Source organism: Archocentrus centrarchus, chromosome 24 (genome assembly GCF_007364275.1).
Source record: "Archocentrus centrarchus isolate MPI-CPG fArcCen1 chromosome 24, fArcCen1, whole genome shotgun sequence".
NCBI classification, from domain to species: Eukaryota; Metazoa; Chordata; class Actinopteri; order Cichliformes; family Cichlidae; genus Archocentrus; species Archocentrus centrarchus.
Window position 1 is genome coordinate 12878530 of NC_044369.1, and position 19815 is coordinate 12898344.

Sequence of the window (19815 nt, forward strand, 5' to 3'; positions counted from 1 at the left end):
GCTGGGGAAAAAAAAGGCAATATGTACTGAATAACAGGCTATTTTATTAAAAAAAAAAAAAAAAAAAGATCTAAAAAAGTTTTAACACTGTTTTAAGTTAATTAAAATAAGGTAGAAACAGATTTGTTACACAGCTCAAAGGTTTGGGGTCACCTAGATCTTTTCTTTGTTTTGATCCGATAAAACATTGAATTGACCAGATAAGATGTAAATAACAACGGAAAGCGGAATCATAATTCATAATTCACATCAATGATTTTTAATGGAGTATTGACATATTGGCATGCTAAAAGGCTGATTTTTACTGTCAAAATAGCCAAAATGTTCCAAAGACTAAAACTAGTCAAACTTATTACTTTTTGAATCAACGCAACAGTTTTTTAAAAACTGTGCTCATGCAATCAGTTATCCTTTCAATATAAACATCATAACATCATTCAATCTTGAATGATTGTTGCTGGAAAAACAAAACACACCTGTATGTTTTTTTTTTTTCTTTAAAAATATGAAACTATTTGTGATGGATTTCCATTAATCGCTAATTGCCATTTACAGCATTTGTGATCAATTTAATGTTTTTTATTTCAAAAACAGGACTTTTCAAATTGACCCCAAACTGACAAATCTTGTAAGAATAACATGTTCAGTCCAGAACGAACTGTTTGCACGTTCATTGGGTACTAATATATTCTTATAAAAATATTAATTTCTCTCCAAAGTTGACCTCTTCACTGGGTTTTTTCATGGTTTCCCTGCAGCTAATTGTTGAGCACCTCCAACGGCGTACCTCGTCTGTGGTCACTGTGTTACTCGCGTTTTCATATAATCTCCACATCCCACATTTGTTGTAGTTTACTTTGATCAAATGTGTTCAGAATCACTTGGTTCTTATCATAAAGCTGACCACCTGAAAGAGACCAACGTTTTCATTTAGTAGATATTTTATACATATTTTGTCATATTTCATTTAAAATATCACAATGATGAAACCTACTGTATGGTATGTTGTGCAGTACTCCTATTATAGGGAAAGAATCTTGATGCTTGTACACTATTATTCAGTCCACAAGGGGTCACTAGTTGACAATGGTGCAAACAAAGTGACTTTTCATAAATCCCGTTTTTCTTTAGTGCTGTTTAACCACAGGTTTCATGAACTTTTTACTGCGTTATGCACAGAAGTTGCACTCTTTACTACCTCTTAAATGAGTGTGGGAACATGGAATACTTGATCATTCTGTTATCTGTGGTTATCAGTGTGTTTGAATTTGACACATTTCATAAGACTTAACCATGAAACTTGGAACATTTAGTGTATGAAAATCAACCCGGAACTGAAATGTTATGCAACATTTGAATCCCCTGTGGCAAGCTTGTCCCAGATGGTGCTTGCAGTAAAAACTAACAAGGCTTTTATATGTAAATCATCTATGTGAACTATGTCACAGTTGGTGTTGTAAGAAACTTACCTTTGACTTCAAGGACTAGATCGGCGGTGGGGGTATAGCGAATAAAGCCCTCAGGGGTGATACTCCAGAGGTGGATTTGGTCATCTGGCGCTGGGGTGAGACCCACACGGCTTCCTGCCATTGTCACACTACCACTGGGACTTAGGCAGTACTCCTCCAATCCCTGCAAACAGAGAGGAGTCAATTAGAGGTATACAAATTACCAGTTGCTACCTTCACTGAAAAAGGTAGAATGGCGAAGGCGTAATAGATATTGATCACATGATTATAGAGTATATAATCAAATATAGCGCAGAAAACACCTCTATATGACCTGTGTTCACTCTTCTTTAAAAACTCTTTACCCTGGTTTTGATTCTGGTCTGAGATTTGACCTTAGGATGATCTACGAGCTGCCCACCACATCGACCTTTTTTATTGATTAGTTGTACAATGATGGTACTGTTACCTTGCAGTGTAGATGTCCCTTCTGATAGAACCAAATTTGCTCCAAACCACCAGTTTCTTCTGTTTCTTGTATCCGCAGAAGTTTGACATCATCGAATTCACCGGTCACCGACATCATTAGCCCCGTCTGTCTGTTCCTTAAATGGAAGTGCACTTGTTTCTGTTCAGAAAGCACATACAGAGAGTCGGGCCGTCTCAGTGAAAAACAGGGTTCACAGCTTTAACAAGGGGATTTCAATCAACTCGACTGTTACAACAATCATTGGATCAAAATGGGCCTTGCTTATGTGCACATGTGCAGTATTTAAAAGTACAACTATGAACATTAATAGCATTGTACTGTACGAATCGGATAATCATTACATAGCATTGTTGTATACCTGTATAAGGGGACGGAGCGATCCAATTTTCTGCCAACTGCTGAATTTCCGCCAGTCGAGCACCTCACCAGGTTTTAGCAAAATCTGAGCACCCCGATAGTTGATTCCCTCATATAATACCCACCTGATTGTTTAAGACAAGACAAAAACACAGTCAAGTCTCATATACTCAACAGCTACAATGAAAACAACACTTCCTTATCAAGCTGTTATTGCTGTCTGGGGACTGACCGTCTGTCACAATCAGTGAAATTTGGCGTGAAAAAGCCTGCCATTGTTTTCATTTCTTTCAATATCCTCTTCCTTCATGTGAAGGAAGAAACATTTGGGCAGGATATTATAGGATACTCAAGAGAACACAGAGACAGCAGACATAAACAGTGTTTTTCATCCCTGTTTTTTTGTTTTTTTTAATTCCACATTAAAATTTACATTGTCCTGATGGTACAAATTAAACACAGCGTTCTATTTTAAAAAGTAGTTGTATTTCTGAATCCTGGCTTCCATGCAAAGCTTAGCAAAAGATAATGACACCGCTGAGTTTCACAACAGTCCAATTTTGCTTTGAGGTTAGATGCTGCCTTTCACTCGCGGCTTAATGGATCGTCTCTTCTGCAGCAGGAATGTGCCAATCCAGAGGCAGCTCTGCCTCACTGTGAGCCCTTTATTTCCTCAGTGTTGGCTCACACCTACAGTCTAAATCTTGCACATCAGCAGCAGGTTTCCATCATCGATCCATCTGCCAGTACTGCCATTCTGCAGTATAAGATGTGCTGACCCTGCACTGCGTTCAGTATTTCTGAATCTACAAAATGTCGTGCCTGAGTCTGTATGTTAGGGCCAAATGAATTCTTCACCTGTTCTTGCAAATATTAAGGTAGCCGCTAGTTCTCTCAAAATACTTCATCTTTGAGTGTAAGAACAGTGCTTTTTCTGCTAAGGCTTTTCTTCTTTTTAATGTTCTAACTCTGTAATTTATTCTTATAGCAGTAGCGAAATGCATGGGTGTGGTTTGCCATACAAAGAGGACAATGGAAATACCAGAAAGTTCTGGAAATGTTTTGAGATGTCGACTTAGCTGATAATAGCATTTGAATTTGAAATAAAAACAACAGGGATTTAGATGTGGAGCTGCTGAGAAACAACAGGCCACTGTTGGACGTGAGTGAAAAGTAAAGAATTTTATTGTGTCATGTGTTGCTTGGCATTAAAAAAAATGTTTTGCCAGTAGGGTTGGCTTAGTCTCCAGCTGACGAACCTTCAAAGCACAAGCTACAGGGCGGCTTTAGTGGCAGCTGGCTGGCTGATTTACATTCCCATAGAGTGAGTTTCCATACAGCATTTGAAAAGTACTCACAGGCCTCCTTCCACCAGCACAGACTGGACTCTGGCACAGCCTCCAGCCAGCTGAAGGTTGACCGATCCATCTGTTAGAACCACCCTCTTCCCTCGCAGACTGCATCGCTCAAAGAGAGTGATGGATGGAAGTGAGAACTCCTGCCAAGAAAGATAGAAAGGACAAGTGCATTAACAAATGCTGAAAGCTGCAGGTTATACAGGATAACATTAAGGTTATTTTGAAGTTACCCTGGAAACAGACCACACTCACATCATTGTGCTCCCTGGTTTAGTCCCTGTTTACTGTAAGAGACAGGTTGCCTTCTAAATGGACACTAATGTCATGGGTCAACAGTAGCAACTAATTTAATACTGCATGTGGTTTCTGTTTAGATGATAGGAAATAAATAAATAAGCTGAAATGTGAGATTTTCTTTCTCCTTCACCATCATTAACAACTATTTTTTTCAATATAATCACTTATATAGTTGTATTTCAGTTTGGGGATGAGTCATCCATTAGTTTCTGACAAGATGTCAAAAACATTTTAGTTTTTCAGACAATAAAAAAAAAAAAAAGAAAAAGATGGAGATTTAGAAAAGATCCAGATTAATTTAAAGATTAAAATGATGACAGAATTTTACTGCTTTTGAGATAATTGGAAAAACATAAACTTAATTTGAACTGCGCCACCTGACAGAGCTTTATAATTCCCATATCTGCTTGGGTCCAAATTACATATATTTCATCATTAAAGGGTGAATGCAATGCTCCGCAAGGACATCCGAGTGGTCTCCAACTTTTCTGTGACTGTACAGTCCTGTGCTTACAGGCATTTCACTGCACCAATTACTCATGCGCCCTTCAGACAGACACAGGATAATAGGAATGGCTATTCATCTGTGGAGTCTTCAGCTGTCAATTACAAATGGGTTCTTGTAGCTTTGCAAGACTTAAATACTGTTGAGAGCACATTTAATACTTAATCTCCTTAAACAGCCTTGCAGTCCAACAACACATTTAATCCTAGAACACATAATAATATCTGCATCCCAGGGTTTAATGATCAAAAATAACATGTTTTAGTTTCGGCTGGCAATTTGTCAAAAGGGAGTGAGTGTTAATTTGTTAAAAGAATTAAATTACAGACTTACAAAGCCAACAGTCTGTAGTGACAGGATGGAGGAGCTTGCACTGACACAGCCCATTGATCTCAGATCTGGGTAGCTCCCCACTTCTAACACATACATCTTGCGAGTGAAGTCTTGGCCCTCAAAAGCCAGCCAGCTGCAAGTCATATGCATAAATGCAAATACACAAGTATATTAATACACACACACACACAAAACACAAAACCAAAAATGGGCTCATGTTCTGGATTGAATAATATGGATGATCATCATGTAAAATGCCTGCACAAAGATGGTTTTCAATTTTATTATTCTCCAATAATTATTATTCAAGCTTGAGGGTGAAGTAGAGTTCTTACTGAGCTACCGAGTTCTTACTTATTAACGGGGCTAAGCAAAATAGTTTATTAATATGGATGATGGTATTATATAATATGTAATGAAGTAATGCATGTAGTCTTCCTCTAACTTCTGCCAAATGGCATTTTTGGAAAGTGTAACAGTGGGTTAGGGTTCAAGTGGACTCCAGCCACAATTGTAGCAGGTCACTTTGGGACATATATTCCTAAAATCTGCTTTTGCGAGTCTATTTTAATATGTTTTTTAGTACCAACGATTCAGCTTACAGCACCACAGTGACACCATCCCTACATGGAGTACAGTATTACTCACCTGCCAGCAAGAACCTTGCAAGAGGCCACAGAGAAACCATCCTGCAGGGAGGCCACACTGTCCTCGAGAGTGAGAACAGAGCCCTTAAAGCCTGGATCAGAGAAAAGCTGCACCTGAGGCACACACAGCAAGAAAACAAGACTGAGTCATCCACTCTGAGCTCCTCACGCTTCTCATCAGATAATAATGGCAATAACAATGCAAGATTAGATGTGCTTTTTTTTCTTCCTTTTTAAATGCTTACCTTAAACTTGGATGTGTTCTCAAAATCATCCTGAAATGGGGGAAAAAAAGCTTATTGAGACCGAGTCACATGCACTGAATCACAAAAGAGTCGCACTGATGGGAAAGGAGAGATGCAACAATGTGGGTGGTATTGTATGTGTGTGTATGGGGGGGATGGGGAGTATATGTATCGCACTTTGGAAGGGATCTGCGAACAGACTTTTCCAAAATGACTGTTAATGACAGTCTATTAAAACTGTAGCTGAGATCTGTCTGGTATGCCCTCTCCCCATTCCTTTTGTTTTCCTGTTTTTCTTTCCCTCCTTTCTCATTGCCAGTTCCCTGTTTTTATCGTTATATAGTTTCTCTGTGTATCTGTCTGGGCATTACACTCACTTCCTGCCCCTTTAATCAACACACCTCATCCACTAATCAAGCTCCTGCAGCATACTTTTGACTCGCTGGATCATTCATTCCCCTGTGAGGTTCTAACACTACTCCTACGTCCGATCCAGTTTATTACTCATGTTATCCGACACTTTGAAGCAACTCTTTGTTTCCATGTGCATCCTCATCAGCCTCCCTCAGCTCCTCACTCACTCTGCCACCAACAGCCTGGCTCGCTTGTCCTGCCTTCATAACAGGCAGCACAGAGCAGCCAACAACTCTAACAGAGAAACTCGACCAATTCTCTGCACAGTTTGACAAATAATAATCAAATCAAACACCAACCAGTCACAAACCCATAGGATACTGGATGTCACTCACAAGGTGCAGCGAACACGCCGCAGCATCACCACAAGAAAAAAAGCAAGTACTCCAGGGCCTTTCCTGTCAGACTGGTAGAAGTATTGACACACATGTTCAGTCTCTCCCTCTCCACACTCCCTGTATGCCTGTTCCCAAAAGAAATCTACTGTAACTCACCAGAACAAGCACTGGCCAGTCGATCTAACCACTTTTATCTAAAAAGGCTTTGAACAACTGATACACACATCAAAGAATCCCTCAGCTGATCTACAATACTACTGCCTACTGGGCAATGATGATGCCATCTGTGTAGTACTCAATACAGCCCTTTATCACCTTGACAAATACGACACCTCTCTGTTGACTACAGCTCAACATTTATCACCGTCACTCTGAACAAGCTGGTGGACAAACTCCATGCACTGACCCTACTGCATATGCCACCTGATACTGGTTTTCTCATCAGCTGCACTCAGACTGTCAGCCAGGGGAAGCACACATGCTCCATCCTCACTTTGAGCAACAGAGTCCCCCAAGGCTGTGTAGTGAACCCTTTTATGTAATTTTTACTCATGGCTGCCAACCCATCCACAACTTAAATGCCATTGTTAAGCCTGAAGATGATACAACAGTCGCTGGGCTTATGACTGAAGACAGTGAGGCTGCATAAATGTTGGAGGTTCACAAGCTATTTGTCCCCCACCTTCAAGTTACTGGGGGTCATCATCACTGAGGACTTTTCCACCTCAGCAGTTGTAAGGCATAACAGCGCTAAGGAGAGCCAGCCTCCACCAAAGGCCGTCTGTCAATTCTGACAGACGCATATTGTGAACATCCTCACAAACTGCGTGACAGCTTGGTAAGGCAGCTGCAACAAAGCCGACATAATGACCTTCCAGTGTGTTGCAGAAAGAGTGCAAAATGTTGCTGGCACAGAGCTGTCATCTTTAGAGCGTCTATAGATCTCTCCCAAGCAAATCCACACAGACACGGCACACTGTGGACACAATTTGTTCAACCTCCTACCTTCGGTCAGGCACTTCAGAGCTATCCATGCATGCACAAACACAATCAAACACGGCTTCTTCCCGAAAGCTCTGACACTGTTGAACTCAATCTTATGTAAAGTCCTAACATGCAGTATTTTTATACTCAAATTATGTATTGTGTGTGTATAAAATACTTTCTGTGCAATGCTGCCCTGCTGCAGGTGCACTTGCATCCTTGTTAACTGCCATTTTATAACACTGTAAGTCCAATATTTTAATATTTCATGTGAGGTTGCCATAACAGCAATTTTGTTGTGCTTGCACAATGACAATAAAGGTGCTGAATCTTGAATTTCAGTTGCACACCATCAGTTCAGTTTGCCACTCTGCCACACTCACTGGGGACAGGCCCTGGTTATTTGCCAGCCACTGCCTACATGTTTAACTGCTACACTAGCTTCCTGTAAGGCCAGCTTTTGAGTAGTTTTTTTTTTTTTTTTTTTTAAACACATAAAGCTCTCATAAAACAGGACAGACCATCTTTATTTTATAGCTGAAGTCAAATTATTAATTTTAATGACTGGCCCCACTCTAATTGGGACTCCATTTACTGCATTTTACTGAAACTTGTGCGTTGCATGTCTCTTTGTCATCATCCAGTTTGTAACCAAAGCAGCTTCATGATGAGTCACTTTTGTGATCTAAGATGTTTTTGCTTTCAGTCTAATGACCAGTATTTTCCCCTCTCACACTGGGTAGATAATTTTATTCACATTTTAGCTCTGCCTCGTGCTCCCAAAGACGATCTACCGTGTAAAAGTTTGCCTGTTATCCCTGAGATTCCACTTCCATTTCTAAGAATTCCATCTTAAATTGTGAATTATTAACAAGTGTTGTGATCTGTAACAAGCAATGAAACCGCTTGGTGAGTCACACTAGTACCACGAGAGGAAATGAAAATTCACTGTCAGTTGCACAATTACTCATCATGCAAAGCTCATTGAAACTAATTGTGCAGGTCAAGCAAACACACTGCCAGCTGATTAAATGTAAAGTATTACAGTTACTGGACCATCTGTCTAATAATAAGACAATGGTTCCACCCTATGAGTCACCACTCTTACCAACAGGATGGGCATTGTTGAGCCAACTCTGTGCTGCAGTGCCCCCCAGTCCTCTGGGCTTCCATACAGGCCTTTCTCCAGGACGTAGGACTCACCACAAAAGCCTGGCTCTTCAAACACAACCCAGCTGAGAATAAAAACAGAGAAGCGCCCTTTAATTTTGACTTTTTTTTTTCTCATTTTAATTGGTAAAGACACAGAGTGTTTGATGCGCCCCAGCTGCCAACAAAGAGAAAAACCCACAAGAATTTGGTCACAGTTGTGCTCGTTCAGCAACTACTTGTGCTCAAAATCCAATACCCTCCCACATGATAGCATCTCAGCAGTTATGCTGCTGAAAAATGTGGCATGTCATGAGTGTCTGTGGAACTGTGTGTGTGTGTGTCCTGACAGTTCTCTCCCAGCAAAGCAAACTGAAAGCAAATCAGCAGCAGGGCATGGGCAAGGCTGTGCAGCCTAATAACAGACCAGCAGCACAGCACAGCAAGAATAACCTTTCAATGTCATGAGAGTCCTTTCTCATAAAGAAGGACGTAATGTTCCACTCCACATTATTAACCATTTTCTTCCTCTCCCTTGGGTAGAAGTAATCAGCATAGCATGCCCTGCACTTCATTATTCTTGTTTGCTTCTGGTTTGTTTACTTCTGCATTTTTGCAGCTGATCATACCATAAAGAGGTAGAAAGGCAAGCAGTGATGGAACATAGCAACGGCTCCCAGCATGTGATTTAAAAAAAAAAAAGAAAGAAAAAAGATGATGATTAAAAAAAAAACCCTCAAGGAAATAAAGAATTTCCAAATACAAACAGTTCCTTGTCAACAAAGTTTAAATAGCTGGGTCTGCCTCCTCCTCACTCTCCAAAAATTTCAGTTATTTCCCTCTGCAAACAGTCTAAGGCTGTCTGCTCTAAGGTCAGTTTATTCTGACGGGAACATAGGTGTGGCAGACTAACCATTAGTGAACAAGGTAATCTGTCTTGACCTGTCAGCAAAGGTGTGGCAGTCTTGCCGCTGCACACCTGAGCAGCAATGAAGGGTAATAAACCAAACAAGACTTCACAGGAACTGTAGCCTCTACTAATCATTAGGTTGGCGGGAAAGAAAGCATCTAAAAGCATGTAGGTTACTATAAGTTGTTCTCTGTCAGGTAGGTAATCAAGCAACATTTGTTAGAAAACATACCTATGCTTTACTCTGTAAGTCTTGTAGTAAAAGATGGTTTAGGAATGACAAAGTATTTAACCTCATTCTAACAGCCAAAAAAAGAAGTTGTGCTGTAAAATACCCTAAACCTTTTTTTTTTTTAACCATTAATGATCACAAAACAGTAAAGGACACAGGGATAAGTATCTCACTTACACACCACCGATGACATCAATAGACTGCGTCTTCATGCTATAGCCTGTATCATCCATGTTAATAACAGGCACTGTCAGGTCAATGTTCATTCCCAGCTTGCCAAAATCTTTGTCGCTGAACATTTTGAGGTGTGGAGACATGAAATCCTGTGGCAAGAATAAAATCATCGTGTGAAAATCTGAAGAGAAACACTCCTGCCTCAAATATCAGCATAATGGATATGAGGCTTTAGAAAAAAGCCAATCACACATTTACTGTAGGCAGTTTTTAAACTGTCAAATCAATTACATTTTCCTAGTCATAACGAGTAGAGAACATGATTACACAAAGACTTTTAAGTTTCTACAAACAATGTTCAAAAAACAAAAATAGTATTAGTTCAGGTATGACACGAAAGCAAGCTTAGCTACAATCCTGGCATATCAGCTGATACCCTTATATAATTAATATACATGTATATATATACGGTACACACATATATATGTGTGTGTGTGTGTGTCAAATCTCATACAAGGTATACTGGTACTATTTAGATTGCTTTAACATACTTCTGCACAACTGCAGCTGCTTTGCAACCCGCCTCCACCTGAGCTCCTTCTTTTTCATGCTTCTATTGGCCTAAAATACTATCTTATCTGTTGTCACTGATGCCTGCTCTGTTCTGTATGAGAGGGCTTACTGCTGTTGTCACTGTGTCCAGCCTTCCATCTATACACATGGAAGGGCGGTGAGGTCTCAGAACAGAGAAAGGCCACAAAGAAAATACATAATTGAAGGTGAAAAAAGACAATGTTTTCCTAGTGGGTCTGCCTGATAAACAGTTTTTAGACAAAAAGCACCATAATAAAAGTGCCCTTGAGCTAAAACAGCTTTGGGGTAAGATCAATACATTATGTGCAAGATGTTCCTATCTTTATAGAATTTTGACCATTGAAAAAACTGTTTATGCCTTCGAGTTGTTATTTTGTATATATTTCTGCAGATTTTTTTGGTTTGTTTTGTGCATCCAAAAGTCAGCAGTGCCCACTGGGGGTACTATGTAATTTAATTCTTTACAGCAGCTTCTTAAAACAAAACCTTGTTTTAGCTTTCTTTTATTTGAACCAATTCCCCAACAAAGACTTAGAAAATGAGCATTTTCTCCAGTATTTAATGAATATGTCTCCCTGATTGCTAATGCTGCACACTGTTTATAGTCAGTGTTTATGCAGAAGGTTACGGTCTCCAAAGTTTTGAATGCTTTTTACATTTGGTGCAATCTAAAGAAGAAGAAGGTACCGCACCCAGAATCGCCCCTGGTGAATTCACTGACGTGTGATAGAATTAAGCTGCGTCAGAATGAGGGAATGCAAGTTGTAGCATAAAGCACTTTGAATGGTCTTTAAGACTAGAAAAGCGTGGCATTTTCATTTTTCCGTCAATCAGCCTCAATCTAAATCCTGATCTTCATCAACTCAGAGTGGTTATGCAAAATTGAAGTATCGTCTCACAGTTACTACTGTACTCACAGACAGTACTGGTCGCAACGACAGAAGCTCCGAGCCACCCCACTCACTGCAGTCCAGGTACTCTCCTTCCTCCAGGATGTGCTGCTGACCCTCAAACCCAGGCTCGCTGTAGCCCACCCAGCTGATGGAAGAAAAAAAAAAAAGTGCAGAGACATCACTGCCTTTGTGGATCCTGACTGAATTATATATGTCAGAATCACTATCTGCCAGCAAACTTAATCCAGAACAAACTTTGCTCCAAAGTAAAACTGCTATAGAACTTCATCCTGTACACGCGAAGCGAGATGCAAAAGTAGACTCACAATCCTCCAGTGATCTTTAAAGAGCCCACAGAGTTCAGTTTCGTTGTGTCAAGGTTTGTACCATCGGCACCCGTGTCTTCTTCACTCTCACAAAAGCTGAAAATTTCACCATCGATTTCCATACAGGAGCCTTCAAAGCCCGGCTTCTCATAAACAACGGCCTGTATCAAAGAACAGACAGCTTATATTCACTTGACGCACAAGTTGTGTTTTATTTCCTAAAAAAACTCTATACATATATTTCCACATAACCATAAATGATGAATTCAAACGCATATTTTAAGGACACAATATTAAGACTGTGTGCTTTTTGGTGGTTTTCACCTTATACAGTTGTTGAATGACAGAATGGCATATTCAACCTAAAAATAATCTGTTTATCTCATTCTCACATTGTTCATGCTCTTAAAATACACTGTGGTTTGTGTATTGTAACTTCCTTTCCTTTCCTTTCCTTTTTGTGGCCTTAAATGAAATAAGCCCACAACTACAAAACATTTGGGCAATTGTGCAATGCCTGTAGACCGTTTACAGACATGTTTTTCCTACATACTCAACACAGATATTACAATTCATCATTTAGCTATTTTATCATTTCCAGAATTAACATTAAATTGTTAAATTGTTTCTCTTTTTCCCTCTTTGTGAGGTCAAATGAAAAAGAACTGTGCCTACCTTGACTTCATTGGGATTCTCCACTTTGAAACCACCCTGGAACAGAGACATCATCATCACCAACAAAGCTCTTCTGTAATTATGTGCACACAATAGAACACCTGCCAGCAATTACACACACAGTTCAACTAATTTTCTCCAAAATGATGATAATTCCGTTGACCTTGTGGAAGAGTTAAAAAAAATAACCACAATACACAGAATGTACTGGCTGGTCTGAGCTTTGGTCTTTGTGGGGAATAATAATGAACCCTGCTAATTTTTACACTGACTGCCTTTTGGACAGAGAGTGACCGCAATATGGAAAAGGTGGTAACGAGGATGCCAGCCTCTGGGCATTACCAGTGAACACAGCACAGAGCGGTGGCTTATGGGAACGTCAGCTCTTTTGCACAATTGCAGTTGCATTTATTTTTAAACAAGGCTTTTGCACAAATTAAGTATTTGACCTAATGATTGCAATTAATGAAAAATCAGTCTCATTAACTCATCTGAAAGCGTGCACAGGTTGTAACAAATATCACATCAATCCAGTGGCCCTTTCACACAGAAGATGCTCATCCATTTTATTTAGGTGAGGGTGCTGACTAAATAGAGCTTGCAGGAGGCACAACACATAATGCTCACTGGCTCGCAGGTAATTAATTCTCCAAATAATTAATTACCTGCACTATTCTCACTGTCCAGGATTAAAAAAAAAGAAAAAGAATTCTGAGGATCTGAGGATCATGAGCATCACTAAATATATAGCCTCTCGGGTTCTTAAATGTACCAAATTTTTTTTTACGAAAAAGCAAAAACGAACATGTTATGATGACCACCAGACAAAAGTAAGACAATCACCAAATTTTCATCTTTACAACCCAAGTTTATGGCAGTCAATACAGTAGTTGAGAGTTATTTTATGCCTAGATCAAACAGAGATGCAGGATGCATTAGATGTTGTGCAGTAATACGAACCATTTTAAGTGGTTTAAGAGATCCCACAAAAGGTGACGGGAAGCCCCAGGTCTCAGGAAAAGGGTAAGCTCCTGTTTCCAGCACAGCTACCATTCCCTGGAACCCCGGATCACTGAAAATCAGCCACCTGAAGGAAGGAGGAATGCACACGTTACATGGTAAGTAATTAAGAAGCTTTACTCACAGTAGACCAAACAGCGCATCTCATGGTTGTTTTAAAACCGCCATGAGTCAGGACCTTAAATATTTCCATAAAACAGCTGTTAAAAAAAAAAATCTGTCATAAAAATAACAAACTTTCTGTTCCTTTTTTCCAACACAGAAATAAGCAGCAGCTCTTTCTGTCACAGTATAGGCAGTAATGACTTATACTCTTCCCTGGTACATTAGGCATTACCAGGTCAGGGCAGTGCTTTATTTGGGTTTAATTCTACATCTACCTCAGCTATGAGCCACGCACCTAGAGCTAAGAACAAAAACTATTTGTTTTAGAGCAAAATATCCGAGGAGTGGCATGCTTCAGTTCAAATCACTTTTCTTCACAATGCACATTTATAGTGTAGGCAGCCTTTGTGGGAACAATGCCCCTAACTTTGGTATTTTAAGCCCTGATGTGGCACAGCACAATGCCCCATACCAACAACCACATGCGAGCCTCTGGCAGGAAAAAATGCACCCAGCTCATTCAGTCGACTAAAATAGTGATTACCAAGAATTTATGTCAACTTTAACTTGCTAACACAGAAAATACCTGAAGGCATCGAGTCCATCTGTTCAGTGAAGTCACCTGGGCTAAATGCGTGTTACAGTACATTTGTATAACACAAACACTACACAGATAGGAGAAGCTACAGTGGCAGAATTTTCAATTGTGTTGAGCAGAGCTGAAGAGGCATGTGACAGCAATTAGTTTTGTTTTTGCTTTTGAGAGATAATGAGAACAACAGTGCTGTGGTAAAACTAGTAAAACAGCTAAACAGCAAAAGTAGCTCTAGGGAAGAATGTCTGACTAGCAGCATTTCCTTCAGGTGCAGGGCACAAAGTGTCCCGAATACCCACACCTGTAACCGAGAAAAACATTCCTGTATTTGCCAAATTCTCTCCACACCTTTGTCTGTTTCTCACTTTCTATCAGTTCTCCTCCTCTCCACTCTGCTTTCCAAGTGTCCCAACTCCCCCATTTCTAACATGCAACAGCAGGACATACATTCCTCAGCAGGCAAACGTATGAAAGTTAAACCAAAGACCAAGATAAGCACAAAGGAGCGTAGTAATGATAATTATCTCAGCTATTTGTCAAAGCTAAACACAGAAAAGATCTTATTAAAAAGACCGCTTTGATTTGAGCACAGCAGGTAAGAGCTAGTCAGCGGGAACAAATATAATTGAGAAGGACTGAGATTACCTAAAAGGCACATTTCTTTTCTCTTTATGGACTGCATAGATAAAATCAAAGAAACAACCATACTTACACCCCAGAGTGCACTTGAATGGAACCAGTACTCAGTGGGATGCCGAACGAGCCTGTCTCTATTGTGTCATCGTGGTAAGGTGTCACTCTGCCGTGGCCCTCGGGTTCAGTAAACAGATCAATATGTGGGATGCTGTAATCCTACAGAGAGGGAGGAAGCAAGCACAGCCATTATCAGCAGTGGCTCGCACAAGTTCTTCAATAATTCCTCCCAATAAAACCAAGGAAGATCTTAACTAGCTGAGTTGTATTCCTTTGTGCTCTGGAGTCTGGATTGAATTTCAATAAAACAATGCAGTCTGTTAGCTACATTTCAGATCCAGCGTAAGGTGAAGATCATGTCAATACTGAAGACCACGTGGGGCAGAGTTATTGTACTCACCCTGACAGCAAGTCGAATAGAGCCGATCAGCACTGGAGGGCTGCTGTGTGGTTCTGTCCCCACTTGAGGCTCTGCCCACTCATTTACCAATTCAGTGCTCCCCTCCTCGAGGGCGATAATGCGGCCCTGAAAATTGGGCTTCTCATAGAGCACCCAGCTGTAGTGTGAACATAATCACATATAATTAGCTAACAATGATGGGTAAAAATTGTGTATTATATCATTAATTTGATATTTTTGGAAATAGACCTATTTGAATGATAGATGAGAAGATCAGTATCATTCTCCTGTTTCTTTAGGGATACAGCCGGGAGTCAGTTAGCATAACTGGCTGTACCAGCTCCTCCACAGCTCACTAATTAACACATTACTTCTTCTCTATTTCATTGAAAAGGGGAAAAAAAACAACACATCCTTGTAGAAAATCTGGCAGCCTCGGCGTGAATGTGATGACGTCAGTGTTTTTGAAAGGACAGGACAAGAGATGGTTACAATAGTCCTCGCTACTGGAAATGAGAGCACTGCATCTTTAACTCTCACTATTTGTTTAATATGATAAAATGCTGATTTAGTTTAACTTGATGTGGCTTCTGAATGTCAGCTCTGAATTAATTTCACATTAGGATTTTCATCATTTTAGCACTGGAATCAAGCTGTGCAGTGTCTTTGATTCTTTCCTTTTTGTTGCCCAGCACAAACATATGAAAATTGAAAGACAATTTGATTTCATCTCCGCGTGTAAGTGTCAGCACTGTTGGAAAGGGCATTTATAGATCCATTTCTTTTTTTTTCTTTTTTGAGAAATCTCACTGCAGAGAATATCAAAGATAACATTTGGCCACTGGTAGAGCTACAAAGCAATTTTTTTCATATAGATCCTGCTTAGTTTGCACAAGTGTAAGGAAGAGGATGCACATGCATACACACACAGGCAAATGGCTGATGTTAGGCACATTTGTGCAAATGGTACTACACTCTTCCAATGATCCACAGGTGCTTGGACCACGTAAAAAAAAATAAGAATGGTCAGGGGAATAGGTGACTACTAATGAGGAAAACATGGATGTGAAATATGTACAGTTCTAAACAAATAAGAATTAAGTTCAGTTAGATAGTAAATCTCTCTCAATGCTCAAACTTCATTAAATTAGTTTCGTGTGAAGCCTTAACAGATGTTGCTGGCACCCCAAAACCACATAACACCAATTAGAGCTATACAGAAATGATTTCTTTCTGTCTGACAGTTTTGGCGAAATATTTGCTACTTACCATCCTCTAACAACCTTCACAGATATGAGAGGCGAGAGCTGCAGAGACGTAGCATCTGCTACATCCCTGTAAATCTCATGTGCCTGGCCACTGAACTGAGGTTTTTCAAACAGCACCATCTGTGCAAAGAAAAGAACAGCAGTGTCAAAAAAATAATAATAATCAGCACATCAGCCATAAAGAGAAACTGGCCTGGCTTAATGCATTACTTACTAACTCTATTACATCAATCAGGATTCGCTGAAAGCTATTCAGCCCATTTCACTGTCTTTCTTTTACAGTAGGAACATACTGGTGTTTATACACAGCAAAAACACATACAGGCATACAATTACATCCAACTTCAAGGCGAGCATAATTTTAGCAAAAATGTTTTCAGTTTACAGTGAAGCCGAATATTGAAAGCTTTGAATAATGAAGCAATGAACTGCAGTCATAGAAAAAGCAGCTCCTCGAGAAATTTCTCTGTTATGTTTTGTTTTTTAATAAGCCTGCTTAAAATTCTAAACCTTTACACATATATATATTTTTTTTTTTTCTTTTGTTTGTTTTGGTTAATCCCAGTCACGACAGTTCATCCCCTGCGCAGGTAAAGCAGGAGGTAGACTGAATTAATGAAAAACTAATATGTAGGCAAGCAACTGCAAATACTGGATGCCAGGGGAACTGGATGCTCATTTGTTGTAACAACTACTAATGAACTTCTGCAGTAATGAAAGACCTCAAGATTTGCACTGTGTTGGCAGAAATGAATTTTTGTGATTGTACCCTGCTGAGCATTTGCACAAGACTGTTTTTTTTAAATACTTTGTTTACTCCTGAGAACACCATATGAAAAGCAGATGTTTCCACAGAACAGAGACTTGTCTGTTCAGATTCCTCTCTCCAGCTTGTTTCTATTTCATGCAAGCAAAGTTGTGCCTACTGTACCTTTCCAGGGCGTTTATGAAATCCCTTGACAGTTCTTATCTGGAATGCAAAAAGCACATAATTAGGATTGAAATAAGCATCTAGACAATGCAAAAAGAAACTGATATGCATTTGTTTGTGCAGCAGCTCTGCGCCTGTTGAATACCGTGACCTTTCAGTTTTACTTCCAGGGACACAGTGGGCCTTGTGAAGAGTACACTGCACTCATTTCGTTTTCAAAAAACCTGGGTTACTTTACCCTGTAAGGTTGACTGCACATTTGGCAAAATTATACTGTAAAAAAATCAACAGCAACTAGAAACATCAGGTAAAATATTTGGATTATAACTGATATATGATTGAAGTATTTTTTTTAGGACAAAACAACCTAATGTTATTCTATTCTCTCAAGATTCATGCATGTAAATATGTGTTTTATTTATGTATTATTATATATCGGAGCCTTCTTTTATATACACAGTACTTCGAACTATCAATTAAATTAAATAAGCACTTTAAATACTATAATATAAAACTGTAATTGACCCTTTTTACTAATTTCTACCATCAGAACAGGTTCAAGACATGCAAGCAAATATGTAAGCTTTTTCCACAGATAAGCATACTATTCAAGGCTTTTCAACTTTGTATACAGTCACAGCCACTTTATTAGGTACAATTGTTCAATTGTTCATTGATGCAAATATATAATCAACCAATCACATGACAAGTCAGGTGGTTTAATTGCCTTTGAAAGTGGCATGGTTGTTGGTGCCAGATGAGTTGGTCTGAGTAATTCTACTACTGGTAATTTTCAACACAACCATCTCTGTGGTGAAAATGCTTTCCTGATGCTAGAGGTAAAAGGAGAATGGCCAGACTGCTTCCAGCCGATAAGAACACAACAATAACTCAAATAATGACTCATCACAGCAAAGGTATGCAGAGAAGCCTCTCTGAACACAAAAAACATCAAACCTTGAAGCAGATGGGCTACAGCTGTAGAAGACCACACCAGGTGCCACCTGGTTCAGCTAAGAACAGGAAACTGAGGCTATTCACACATGAACACCAAAACTGGATAACAGAAGACTGCTGCAACATTCAAATGGTAGGGTCAAAATTTAAAACAACATGAAAGCATGGATCCATCCAGCCTTGTAGGCTTCGGGCTGCTGCTGCTGGTGTAATGGTATGGGGGATATTTTCTTGGCACACTTTGGCCCCCTTAGTACCAAGTGAGCTTCATTTACATGCCCCAGCCTTCCTGAGTATTGCTGCTGACCATGTCCATCCCTTTATGACCACAATGTACCCATCTTCTCATGGCTGTTTCCAGCAAGGTAACACACAATGTCCCAAAGCTCAAAACTGTTTTCTTGAACATGACAGTGAGTTCACTGTCCTCAAGTGTACTCCACAGCCACCAGAACTCAACCCAAAAGAGATACACATCATGTATGTGCAGTCAACTAATCTGCAGCAACTATGTGATGCTATCATGTCAATATGGACCAAAACCTCTGAGAAATGTTTCTAGCACCTTGTTAATTATAAGAATTAAGGCAGTTTTGAAGGCAAAGGGGGGTTCTAACTAGGTATTAGCAAGGTGTACCTAATAAAGTGTACAGTTTCAAGTCACCTCAGGGCAAATAAACTTTTACATGGATTCCAGTGGAACTCTTGTTTTAAGCGAAGTCCATATTTTACCCCAAAATCAGTATCCAGTTGCATAATCTTTTCCAGGAAATCCTTTGTAAATAATTAAGTTTTTTAAGTTTGTTTGTAAAGATTCATTAGTTGCATCTCTAAACACAGCGCAGTTCCAATTTTACCCACCAAAAGTGAGGCAAAAACAGTGTTAGTGTGAAAGCTTCCCTTCTTGTGATGAGAAAAAAAAAATGTAATTTTTTTCCATGAAAACCATATGTGGTGTAGCTCTAGGGATATAAATAGTATCAAAACCACTTGCCAGCACAGCAAGCAGGCTTGTATGCCATAAAGTTAGAGCTGATACTCGTGTACTTCTAAGCAATCTACAGCTTTACTTTGTGAGAACAAACTTTTATGCATCCTTTACTAAAATGTTTGTAATGAATGCAGTACACTTACACTATTTCTGAGTACTCCCTGCGGCTGGGCCCGAGGCTGTTTTAGCTTAGGGAGGGTTGGCTGTGTTGTTGGAGGAACAACAGGAAGGCATGGAGCAACGGTGTCAGGAAGCACTGGACCTGGTTTTACAACACTGTCTGTTTCATCTCCAGCAACAGGAGTGGTCATCTTCCCAATTAACTGGTGTATAAAAAGAAAACAATCAAGTAAGCGTAAATGTTTTAAATGCTTTCTTATGAAATATGCTGTGGTAACTTTTATTGTGATTTATTAAGTTGCATGTCTTTTTTTTTTTTTATCAGTCAACAGGAAAACAGCATTTCCTGTTGACTGATAAAGAAAA

At 39.6% G+C, this 19815-nt stretch overlaps 1 protein-coding gene across 2 annotated transcripts in view; it reads right to left on the bottom strand.

The window, feature by feature from the left end:
• Positions 1-6: 6 nt before the first annotated feature.
• Positions 7-19815, bottom strand: part of LOC115774746 (beta/gamma crystallin domain-containing protein 1-like) — a 28478-nt gene continuing 8669 nt past the window's right edge. For both annotated transcript variants that reach the window (XM_030722142.1, XM_030722141.1), the window contains 19 exons: positions 19473-19652; positions 17382-17420; positions 16452-16570; positions 15183-15339; positions 14802-14941; positions 13330-13456; positions 12370-12405; positions 11695-11855; positions 11393-11513; positions 9885-10030; positions 8525-8651; positions 5681-5710; positions 5437-5549; positions 4789-4921; positions 3654-3793; positions 2297-2420; positions 1918-2076; positions 1470-1632; positions 7-907 (listed from right to left, as the gene is read on the bottom strand). In XM_030722142.1, coding sequence (XP_030578002.1) covers positions 819-907; positions 1470-1632; positions 1918-2076; positions 2297-2420; positions 3654-3793; positions 4789-4921; positions 5437-5549; positions 5681-5710; positions 8525-8651; positions 9885-10030; positions 11393-11513; positions 11695-11855; positions 12370-12405; positions 13330-13456; positions 14802-14941; positions 15183-15339; positions 16452-16570; positions 17382-17420; positions 19473-19652 — 2304 coding nt within the window. In that variant the 3' untranslated portion in view covers positions 7-818. The remainder of the gene's footprint in view (positions 908-1469; positions 1633-1917; positions 2077-2296; positions 2421-3653; positions 3794-4788; positions 4922-5436; positions 5550-5680; positions 5711-8524; positions 8652-9884; positions 10031-11392; positions 11514-11694; positions 11856-12369; positions 12406-13329; positions 13457-14801; positions 14942-15182; positions 15340-16451; positions 16571-17381; positions 17421-19472; positions 19653-19815) is intronic.